The sequence below is a fragment of the Vicugna pacos genome, chromosome 6 (assembly GCF_048564905.1).
Source record: "Vicugna pacos chromosome 6, VicPac4, whole genome shotgun sequence".
Classification (NCBI taxonomy): Eukaryota; Metazoa; Chordata; class Mammalia; order Artiodactyla; family Camelidae; genus Vicugna; species Vicugna pacos.
Window position 1 is genome coordinate 29,653,857 of NC_132992.1, and position 12,172 is coordinate 29,666,028.

The 12,172-nt window shown below is 37.6% G+C and overlaps 1 protein-coding gene across 5 annotated transcripts in view; it reads right to left on the reverse strand.

Annotated features, from left to right (window-relative positions):
* SLC12A6 (solute carrier family 12 member 6) overlaps positions 1–12,172 on the reverse strand; it is a 79,279-nt gene that overhangs the window by 13,391 nt on the left and 53,716 nt on the right. For all 5 annotated transcript variants that reach the window (XM_072962740.1, XM_072962741.1, XM_072962742.1 and 2 more), the window contains 10 exons: positions 9,615–9,709; positions 8,469–8,600; positions 7,291–7,437; positions 5,879–5,933; positions 5,275–5,405; positions 4,345–4,586; positions 2,139–2,353; positions 1,184–1,342; positions 903–1,001; positions 589–646 (listed from right to left, as the gene is read on the reverse strand). In XM_072962740.1, the coding sequence (XP_072818841.1) occupies positions 589–646; positions 903–1,001; positions 1,184–1,342; positions 2,139–2,353; positions 4,345–4,586; positions 5,275–5,405; positions 5,879–5,933; positions 7,291–7,437; positions 8,469–8,600; positions 9,615–9,709 (1,333 nt within the window). The remainder of the gene's footprint in view (positions 1–588; positions 647–902; positions 1,002–1,183; positions 1,343–2,138; positions 2,354–4,344; positions 4,587–5,274; positions 5,406–5,878; positions 5,934–7,290; positions 7,438–8,468; positions 8,601–9,614; positions 9,710–12,172) is intronic.

A 12,172-nucleotide genomic window follows, 5' to 3' on the forward strand; every position in this document is an offset into this window, starting at 1 on the left:
AAACAAGCAGCCATATTCTACTCTGAGTTATGGCTGGAGAACAGGGAGTTCTTGAGGGACTGGCGGGAGATGAGATCAGAAAGCTGTAGAGAGGGTAAAATCAAATTACTGAGTTTTAAGGGGCTCTGAAGCAGGAAGGTTTATATGATAAAATGCTGTTTCAGAAAAATCATTCTTTTTTTAAAATTATATATTTTTTAGAGGAAGTACTGGGAATTGAACCCAGGATCTTGTATATGCTAAGCATGCACTCTACCCCTTGAGCTATACCCTTCCCCCAGAAAAATCATTCTGACGAAAGTGTGGAAGAAAGATTAGAAGGTGGTGAAACTGAAAGGGAGAGCATTACAATAATCTAGGCAAAAGATCCTGAAGGCCTGTACGAAGTGATCGGGATAAAAACAGGGGAAAGAATGCCCTCTGTTAAGATGAAAGGTGGAATTCACAAGGCTCAGATATTTTCTAATTGCTAGTCGTGATCTGTACCTCAGGTTGGGTTTTGAGCTTATAACTGTCTTGGGGCTATACGGGATGATCAACATAATGAAAGACAAACACGTGATTCTTATAAAGAAATCAACTACTCACTTGTCTCTGAGAACAACGCCTTCAATACATGCACCAAAAAGGACAACATTGCTTAAATCTACGACATTGAGAGTCAAGGAAACTGACCTTCACCCTCTAACATAAACATAAACACTCAGGATATTTCTTCTATCAGTAAGATGAGCAGCTAAACTCACTAATCTTATAAGTTCTTTCTCGAATTTTAGAGATGTGGTGAGAAGTGAGGTGGTAGAAAGCAGATACCTTTATTATCAGGAATAAAAATACGCATCACCCTCATTCTATGGATGTTCCTATGACTAAGACTCAGACTGGATTCATGAAAAGGATACAGACAATGGAGGTAGTCAGGATGGCAAGGATAGTGCCAATGGGAATAGACTTTTGAGCATCCTTCAGATCTCCAGATCTGTTTGATCCAGCCATGATACCTTTAGAGAAGGAAAAAAAGAACAAGTTAACTTCTTGGGTTTCTGGACACTTAGATATTCATACCGATATACCAAAGACTACAGGCAAATCTGGGAAGCCTGAGAATATAATTTTGTCTCCTAAGAAAAATCACTCCCTGGGTCTGATAGCTTCTGAAATAGGCAACAGCCCATCTGCTTACCTGTGACGGAGGGAAAGAAGATCCCCACCAGAAGAGTGAAAGAGGTGGTGATGTCAACAAGGACATACTCGTGGTTTAAACTGCCTAAGACATCAGAAGATTTGGCTGAGGGCTTTTCAATGATCTCTCCCTTTGGTAGATAATTACTCCAAAGATTCTCTGCAGTGGGAAAAAGGGGATATAAGCAGCAGCAGCAGTATGCAAAGAACATAGTTAGATAATTTTCTACCCTTGTTGGGTAGAACATTCTAAACCAGATTCTTCATTTATATAGTTTTTATGTTTACTTCTACACAAGCACAGGTATATGCACATACACATCATACAATAAAGCACACATAAATAAAAATACAATGCCTTTTTTCATCTGGTTCAAATGTAATTTGACAAAATACTTTGGTACATACAAATGCAGTTAAGTTTACCAATGCAAATTAGTAAAAGTTAAGCAGACTAAAGCTGAATGCCTCTCAAAGCTTATTAAAAAAAATTAGACATCAATGCTATTTCTAACGCCTTAGTGTAAACTTGCTTACATGCAATGAAATTTGTGGACCAAACAGCTAAGATAGAATTCACTTAAGGAAAGAGTTTCAAAAATTTAGATGAGTTAGGAAAACACACGTGGATGTTATGACCTTAAAATGATTCCATTCTAGTTGTCAATGTGGGAAAAACATAGGCAATTTTATAATAACACACAGAATATTTTATTGTCTTGAGTTAAAAAGTGATTTGCTCAGCTCTGATTTCAAAAGCAATAAAGTTTAACAGACAACACAGCAAGGGAGTCCTGAAAAAAGGATACTTTCACTAAAAGAAAAGCAGAAGGATGCTGAATTTAAGGAGGGAAGAGGCACGGTGGTGGTGAGTATTCAGGGACAACAGAAGAGGCTAAGATTTTCCTCAGAGAAAAATTTTTTTAAAAAGGTGTCCCCAAACTTTTTTAACTCACCTGTAATAACACCGCTAGCCAATCCAGGGATGCCCTGGATTGAAGTGACATTATTGTGAACAAAGTATTCATCACAGGTAGCATTGAAAAACTGACTTGAGTTACAGAAGAAGCCCCATAGCTTTGAAGGTACTGTCATGTTGTTAATTTCCTTGGTCTTTGAGCAAATATCAATGTGTCTTGATGAAAGGGTGCGGTTACCCAGCATGCAGACCCTAAATGAAAACAAGGAGAAAGATAAAGCAAGAGGAAAAAAGGTATTTTAAAAAAGAAAATAGGTTACAAATAGGTTAATATATAGGTTTGTAAAGGAAAAAAATCTTATCTCTAAGAGTTTTCAATATCATGGATGGAAAAGGAACTAATATTAATTGGCTACCTCTAAATGGTGTCTTACATTTTCTGCCAATTTAATCCTTACGTTCTCATAAAATACTATTAGTAATTCTATTTTGTGGATGGAAGAACTGAAGTTTAGGGAGAAAAAGTAGTCTGCCTGAGGTCCCACAGGTGGTAGGTAGCAATGATAGAATTCAGATAGAAGATCTGTCTGAAGATGTGCTGAATTATCTTACAGAATTTCTTGGCTATTAACCAATTGTCAGGCTTAAAAGAATCTAGAGTCCTTTTGTTCTTCTTCAAACAAAATTTACCCCTTTCTTTCTGGCCTAAGAAAAAGCCTCATGTTCAAAACAACCCCCTTGAAAATGTTATGCAAAAGGCCCAACCTTCTGGCTACTGTTCAGGGAAGACAGCGTGGCTAGAATTAGACCTTTCCTCGGTGGACTAATAGAAAACTGTTTTTGAACTTAAGCCTAGACCCAGTGGGAGCGAGGGTATTTATGAATAATACAAATACAAACTGCTGATTTTATTTTTTTCTTTAGCTCAGAGATATAAATACAAACAAAGGAATAATACATCCACAGTTAAAATACCTCTCGGGAGGAATAAAGCATGTAACAAAATCTGCAAAAGGACAGCATAAATGCACAATAAACCATGTACCCATTACTAAGCTTCAACAACTCTCAACATTTCCCAGTCTTGTTTCATGCACTCCTCTCACTTTTTTTAGTTTGTTTTGCTGAAATATTTTAAAGAAAAGACCCCACATCATGAACTTTTAGCCACCCAAAAAGAGGAGGAACACCAAAGGAGAACTTGAGACAAAATGGAATTTCCCAAGTTAAGATACAGGCAGAATGCAGTCTTTAATACTTTCTGACTCAAGTGGGCCTTCAGTTACTTGGCAGCCCTAGATGAGCAGATGAAAGTGTGTGACGGCGTCTACGACCGACATCACTTAGCACAACAGAAGAAATACTGGGCTGCGAGTCAGGAGATCACAGAGCTGATGCTCTTGCTCTGCCATTAATTAGTTTTTGGGCAAGTCATTTAATCTCTATGGACTTGTTTTTTCATCTTGAAAAATCTACTTTTCTGTAATCAGTCAGGTTAAATCAACATAAGACAGATGAGTTTGATCCCTGGATGATCTGGATGATTTTTCAAAGACAGTCACTCTATAAATAGGTTATAAACAACACCCAGTGCTGGCTAGTCCCCACACTACTAGTCAAACAGGAAACAGGTCAGCCTGTGAATCACAAATCTGTACAAATCCATTACCATTATACTTCAAAAAATATACCTTAAGGTACCTGCGGTACTTGTGGTATGTAATATAATCTACGTGCAGAGGGAGATACATGCAAATGATGATGTGACATTTATTTCCCTTTATTTTATGAGATGAAAGTCCATTATTGTATTAACAGCAGAATAAAAAAATTTAATTATAAATATTTAGGTAGGAGTTTAGGTTTCCTTGACTCTCTTCGTTTTTCTTTAATAAAAGGAACCTAACATCTCAATACTTCATAAAGGTTGCTGGCAATAACTATGTTGTCTGAAGAGCCCTTCATGAATAGTTCAAATATACACAGTTATAATCAGGAGGTTTTGAAAAACCTACTATCTATATTCAAATGATGGTCACAGCCTCCAGTTCTATGCTTGGGACACAAGGAAGAGGATCAACACAACACAATTTGCTGGGAGGCTTCCTGCATAGATGCTTACTAGGCTTATCCAAGGGGGAAATCTTGGAGAGACTTGAAATTCTGACTTAGAATGATCACATCACCAGATGTCGTCAAGAAATACCCAATAATGACAGCTAGTCAGAGAGACAGGCACGTACGGGAAGTGTGGAGGGGCAAAAGAAGACTTGATGGCTCCAGCATAGATGGCCAAGATGGACACAATGACACAGGCCAGAAAGAGTGAGGCGAACTTGTTCACATAGCGCACGCCGATGAATACCACCAATACCATGAGGACCAAGAAGGCCGTGCCATAGACACGCATGTTATTCAGCATGGCGGCCGACTCCTTGAGTGCGTCATCACTACGAAAGATGGCAGCTCGGGGGACAATATACACCTGTTAAGAAACGAAGTAGAAAGGAGATCAAGGTAATTAAATAAAAGGGCTGTTGTCCTCTACATCTGCTTTCACAAAGGAAAGCAAAACTGAGACAGAAAATGACTGGAGACTTACCCTAATTCCCTAATTCCTATTTGTATCTAAAATGCCTACATACATGGGATATCACTGATATACAGAACAGTCTATGTGCTGTTCTGAATACTTATACATCCAAATGGAAAAAACAAGCAGTGTGTTAACAATCTATTCAAATCTATTATATAAAACAATTGTAATGATTATCTTGAGTCCTACTTCTACTATTACTTCAAATAGTAAAAAAAATATATCCCAGTGAATAAATAAAGAAATGAAAAACATTTTATTTCATTAGGATAAAGACAAAAAAAGATAAACTTTATTTTACTTTTTCCCCATTAGTGCAAGTCTTGCCTCCGAGATTTTAACTTCTTGGTTGAGGGGCAGGGTAGTGGTGACTGTGTGGGAGAGGAAGGAGCAGGCAGGCGAAGGATACCCCCAGCCTTCTGACTCATATTCCCAGAAGGAAGTCAATAACAGGTTAGCAGTCAATCACTTCACTGATTCCTATGGCTGACTTCTCAGAAGCTTTGAGATCAAATGGCAAAATAAATCCCAATCTCTATGTTTTCTACACGGTAGACACAATTAAATCACTACTCACCAGAAAAATTTCAATGGCACCAAGGATATACATGGCTGCTGCAAATGTGGTACCAAGATAAAAGCAGAGGCCAACAGCCCCACCAAACTCTGGGCCCAGTGCTCGGGAAATCATAAAGTATGAGCCCCCAGCTAAAAGACAAAACAGAAGGTGAACAGGATAAAGTATGTTAGTAAGAAGAACGTAAACGAGTCGTAAATAAGGAGGATAAATGTTTTAGGGTTTTGAAAACCTTGAATGTGATAAAAAGTAGATTTCCTAGTGGAAGTAGAAGATGAACCCTTATACTGCACATCTAATGCTCCAAATAAAGCAGCACGATTTGTCAGTATTTTAAAAAAAATAAAGGATACTTACTACGGGCATGAGATAGCCCAATAAAATATATATTCTAACTAAAAGAAGCTAACAATGCAACAGAAATTAGGGTTTCTGGCTTAAAACAAAGAGGTTTTTAAAGAAGGTATTCTAAAGTCAAATGGTGTTAGTGTCCATGGCCAACAGACCACAGTATTCTGTTCCTTGGAATTCTGCACCTCTGGCTTTATAGGACAAACACACAGTAAGCACTGACTGACCCTGAAGTCCAGTCACAGCTACTGACCTGGCACCACTCCATTTGTGGCAATGGCACTCATGGAGATAGCGGTCAACATTGTCTGTAAAGAAAGGGACAGGAGAAGACTGTTACTGTAAAAAGACAGCATTTTTGTACTATGTTCCCCTCTGTGGACCTCAGAGCACTTACTGAATATTTAACTCTACCTACTTGTATGGAGGGAGTTTCCTGCCACACCGAATGGTACAGAAATGAGATGATGCCCTTCAACACATCACACTCGTCACACTCCTAAGTATCTGGTGTGTTCTGTTAAAATGATCCTACGTCGTAATCAGGGGGTTAGGTGATATTAAGAACCACTGATCTTGCCCTGGTTTCCTAGCTAAAAACTTGGAAAACAGATTGGAAACTGACTAAAGACTGGCTACAATAACAAGAACAAAATTCATTAAGAAGGGGAACCACTGAAGACTCATAAGAACTGTATTCTAGAAACATTACCTGGCAGCGACAGAGGGCAGAATGGACTGCAGGTAGGGAGTAGATGGAGGCAGAGTGACTTGTTAGTAGGCTACTGGAGTAGCTCAGTGGGAGGTAAGGACTGCAGTGGCAGAAGTGGGAACAGAAAGAAATGGCTGAAAGTAAGAGATTTCAGAGGCAGACTTGATTGGCCTTGATAGATGATTAGATGCGAGAAGCAATCAAGGGGCCAAATATGGCCCTGAAGTTTAAAGACTAAGACACTGAAAAAAATGGTGGTATAACTATGTTATTAATGACATGGCTATGTCTGTTTACCCTGCTTTGCCCAGTAGTCGGCTGAGTATAATATATAGTGGTGACAGTAAAAGGAGTCAGTAGACAGCTGAATAATAACATAAAATTTTTATAATAATCTATCAACTTACAATAAAATTGAGAGAGGAGGCTGGGATACACAGATAAGAGAAGTTTAAAGGAAGATCAGAGTGTTCTCAGTACAATGGAGAGAGGACCTGGAAAGAACACCTGAATTTCCAGGGAAGGGACAGTGGATGAGACTTCAAAACAATTCAAATATCTCTTACCCTCAAACAACAATCAGTTTTGTTTATCAGTACTATACTGGAGTAGTACCTCACGTTTTCTAACATTTTCTGCCACAACATTGGCGTTATCAGACTCAAGTGGTTTGTATTCTGAATTCTTTGAAGTCAGGGACCATATCTCCTACTCCCTATGGAAGTTTTTTTTCGTAATTTCAAGTATATCATATTACAGATATAAACAGCAAATAAATGACACTAAATAACTGAAAATCCTTTAGATTTTAATATCAAAACAATCTCTCCTGTTGGGACTGTGAGTCTTTCCCCAGGATATATTCTTTCTTTTATTCCCGAAGAGGTCAAGAATGATATTCCTGAGCTCTCTCAGTATTGTAGGTGATCTCCAGGAGCCAACTTGGGACTTACACAGCAGCAGCAGATAAGGACAATTGCAAAGGCCTGCAGAACTCCAGCTGTGCCCACCACCCACGTGAGGCGTAAAAACAGGATCACTCCAAAAATATTTTGTAGACACGGGAGGTAGACACCCATGAAGGTACCCATCTGCGGGGTCTGGAAAGAAATGTTGACAAAAGAAAAAAATACAGTCATTCAGACAGGCGCTTTTATGCCTTTACTTCTGCATAAAAACTTGGGCCCTGACTACCGTATTAATTGCAAAGCTGAGATGGTAAGTCTAAGCAACATCTTTTAAAAGACCCACCCTCCATCTTAACAAACGTCTATCACTATACCTTTGAGCTATAGGTTTTTACTTTACATAGGTCTCCACATAGGTTTTTACACAGGCTTTTGACCATAAATAAACTATTAAGTGTACCCTCAACAATTTAAAATCTTCTGTTCTTAAAAGCCATTAGCTTTCTCTTTTTTAAAAAAATGGAATAATGACTTTATGGCATTCCTTCAGAATCTGGCATAAATCTTTCATAGCACTTGGTAAAAGTAGTAGATAAAATGAAGATCTGAGGGTCATGCTCTCCTTGAACAACCAACAAGCTAACTTGTAATATTGTTCCATATTTTCATTTTGAGAAAAACTGATATTTGGTCTTTGAAAACCCCCACAACTTCACAGCAGAGAGGTGGCATCCTAGATGGGTGTGGATACTTTTTTTTTTAAGTCCTATTCTCTCTCCCTGGACTGCTCGTCTCCCAGCTATTAAATGGCTCACTCCCTCATCCTAGGGTCTCTGCTCAAAAATTACGTGTCAGAAGGGCTTTCCCTGACAATCTCTCTAAAATAGCAACCCCCTCCCCAGCCCTGGCTCTCTTCCTGGTGAGTCTCAGTCTCCTTACCTGGCTTATATTCTGTTAGAGCATTTATCAACACTTAATACACTGTATAATTTAACATAGTCAAACAGCTTAAGGACTGTCTTGCCACACTAGAATTTAGTCTGCATGACAGCGGGACGCTGTATGTTCACTTTGTGCTACGACCCCCCTACCCAGTGCCTAGAACAGGGCTGGGATAGATCACGTAGTCAGCAGTCCTTGAGCAGAGAGTGATGCCCCGGACACCTCCTCCTTTTTTGTCTGTGGGGCTCTTTCCATTCATCCTTGTTATTCCAAGGCCTCACCTTGGTGGGCTTCTTTTTCCCCTCGGAGATGTTCTCCGCCTCTTCATGTTCCTTTGCTCCTTGTGTCAGGTTAGTGTAATTGGCCATGCGGTTGAGGAGAGAAGACACCTTCGGTCTGGTGTCCATTTCTTCCTATAAAGCCAGAAATGAGGAAGAAATGAATGATGAACACTGGAAATAAGCATCAAAATGACCCCTCTATCAGAAAATGGCTAAGTAAAGGAGAAAATAATTCACAGGTAAATATTTTAAGAAAATTTAATGACACTTTATTCTTCCCTCACATTATAATACATAACCAGGGCAAATAATGAGTACTTAGACAATTTTTAAATGAAAAGCTTTATGATTCTTTCTAATAGCTTAATGTTACAGTAGAAACAAAACCACACTGGCCCCTACGGATAGCTGTAACCTCCTAAAGGTTAACATTCTTTAACCAAAGTACTGCTAACGGTCTGCTAACATTTATAGCTATAATTCATAGCACAAGCATGAACAGATCAATCAAAAGCTTTTGTGACTGAACAAAATATTCACCTCAGACCTTTTCTTGAAGGAAGCTAAGAGAAAATATCATTTAAAAAATAGGTACACTGAGAAAAGTGGCATTCAAATCACTGTCCAAAGTAAAGGCAGTGCTAGACTAAATCAGGGTCCTTTCAACAACGTGGCCACAGATCCCACCAGAGTCCATGCTGTCTTAGTCAGATAAGACATACAGATCCTCTTACTGTAGCAACCTGCTTCCTACCCTGATTTTTGGTTAATAGTTCTAAGGTAAATGACAGTCATCCCAAACACAGAGTTGAAAAGTACACTACTTTATACTTAGCAGATCATTCCACTGTAAACATTTAAACCCTAGCTAAATGAGATAGCAAAGTTCTCGATATGCCTGTGGTATCAACATTCCTTCCCCTTTATTTCATAGAAATTTGATTCAGTGGCTATTCATTATTTGCAAAATTAGATTATACAGATTAAATCAACTACACTGACAAGCTGTAATAAGTACTATATTTTAGCAATTAATTATTAAATTATCCAACCGGCAATGTTTGAAAACTAAATGGGATGGGAAACAGTGATCTTGAAAAATCTCTGTTCCTGAACTCTCTTCCCTGGTTTTCTCCCAAATATTACCTCAAAGAGTGCCAAATTTTTATCAAAATATTCATCTCCTTCTTCATAATTGGAATTGTTAAGATAAGCATTTCGAGCTTTCTTATGCCCATCATCTGGAAAAAAAAGTAAACCTAGTTAGTTTTTCATTGATATTGTAGAAGCATCAGCACCAAATAACAGCATGTTGCCTCTGTAACAACAGGACCCATTTTCATATTCAAATTTCCATCTGAGAGTGGTAGAACTCAATCAGCATTGCTTGCAGAACGTGAGTCCCTCTCGAACAGGAGCAAAAACAAATCGATAAGAAGTAAAGGTCGTTCCTTTTCTTAACACTATGAAGGCCTCCAAAAACAGTATTCTTTTAGGATTCTAGCCTACAGCGATGCTACTCTTAATATTACCCAAATCTAGGATAAAAAAAATTGAATAGTCACTGAGAACCTACTCAGTGTACAACGCTGACACCCCAAGACTACTTTCTTTACACACTGTTGCTGTTGATAACGGCAGTAAAAGCCCTCTGCCTTCAGGGCTGTCTGACTTTTCATAAACGACATTAGGTCATTTAACCAAGTGTTATTTCTGTACAAACACTTGCCACGTATCTTTTTATGTGAAAAGAGGCACACCCTACAAAAATTTGGTGAACCAGCTATGAGGAGAAAAAAAAAGAAAAAGAGATTGGGTTCCCTAAAATAGTAGAGGAGTTTGTGCTTTCTTAACTTTGGTTCTTTAATTGTGTAAAAGTTATGTAAGTAAAATCATCTGGTAGGAGAGCGAGAAAGAGAGAACATTTAAAAATTGTGTAAATGTCATTAAGAATTAAGATTTTAAATATTGAGGAAATAGACATTAACATAAAAATTAAAGAATTAATTTAAAGTCCTATAACCTTCAATATATAAGATGAGCTTAGGAAATACTCAACAAGCTATCAAAATAATCTGTCATGTCAAAGGACAGAAGAGACCACCTGAAGGGATTCCCACTGGCTAAAAACAGGATAATATGAACACTAAAAATAAAGAAAGTGATGAACTGAAATTCAAGCACTTAAAACAACTAGTCACCATCACAGAGTTACTATGGAAACAACACTGAAGTGTGAAAAATAACGGAAGGAATCAAGCAATTATTCTGCCTTTTCTGTACCAACTGTATTTTAGGGTAACCAAATAGTTAAGAAAATTTCATTATAGAAACATTCTAGCCAATAAATGCAGACATAATTAGAAAAAAATCACCAATTTTCAATCTCTAATAAAGAACAAATCTAAGGAGTGATCATCAACGGTTGCTAAAACCATTAATTAAAAGGCTGTGGCGTAAATTCCATAAAGGATAGATCAGGGTGATCTGGAACCCAACGACCCATCTTACAATTACTAAAAGTGGGACAATACAACCTTCTAATGCAATACAATGTGAAATTCACTGTGCAACCTACAAGGTATTCTTGCCCCAAAGAATGGAAGCTGAATCTAACCAAGCCTCTAAATCTATCATGTTAAACATCATCACAAAGATGCAATCATCAAATTCAGAATGTGGAAAATTCCACATGACAATCTGATTTCTTCAACAAATAAAATAGCATAAATTTAAAAAGGTGAACTTATAAATTAAGAGACTTAAGATGACATGCCAATCAATTTCAACATGTGAAACTTGTTAGAATCCTGACTCAAACCAAATGTCAGGAAATAATCAGACGAATGTGAATATGAACTGGGTTTTTTTATTTTTTTATTTTAAAGAGTGAATAAAATCATCTAATGTTTCAAATTTTCTTTAAGTATTCCAGGAAAAAACTTGGTGGGGGCTTGAAAATAGATTTGCAACACTGCTGAAGCTGGGTGATGGGTTCATAAAGGTTCATTATGCTATGTTACTTACTTTACTGTACCTTTGGAAATTCCCATAATAAAAAATCATAAGAAAGGAAAATGCAATTATTTTCCTTTCTGTAATGGGCCAGAAAATTCTAAAGAGAATGACACAGCTTAAAATTATCACCATTTTTGAGTAATTCATTTATTCAATTAATTCAACAAGTATTTATTCAATTCTTACAATATGCTGGGCACTAGGGATATAGCAGTAGACAGGGCAGTTAAAGACTATACTTCCATTGTGTGTATACTGAAATTACAGAAGACAAAAAAACTTGAAAAAAAATGATGAGTTCAATGGAGAAAATGAAGCAAGTACTGGGACAGATTATGACTGGGGATGGGAAAAACTTACAACTTCAGATAAGATCATTAGAGTGCTGGTAAGCAGGCTCTTCAGAATTTTAAAAAATATTGATTTATAGTATTTGCCAACTTCCGTGGTATAAATACTCCCATGTGCTAATTTTAAGTTACTCATGTGAAGTCACTGAACGTGGTTTGGGGAAGAGATGCATACTACTGTTATGAGCTGGCTATAGCACATCACTGGCATTGGATGGTCAGGAAAAACCTGCATTTCAGGCAGAGGGAACAGCAATTTAAAAAGACCCTAAAACAGAAACAATCTTAATGGATTCATTAAACAGAATGGATAACATGGCCAAAATAGAGTTAGGA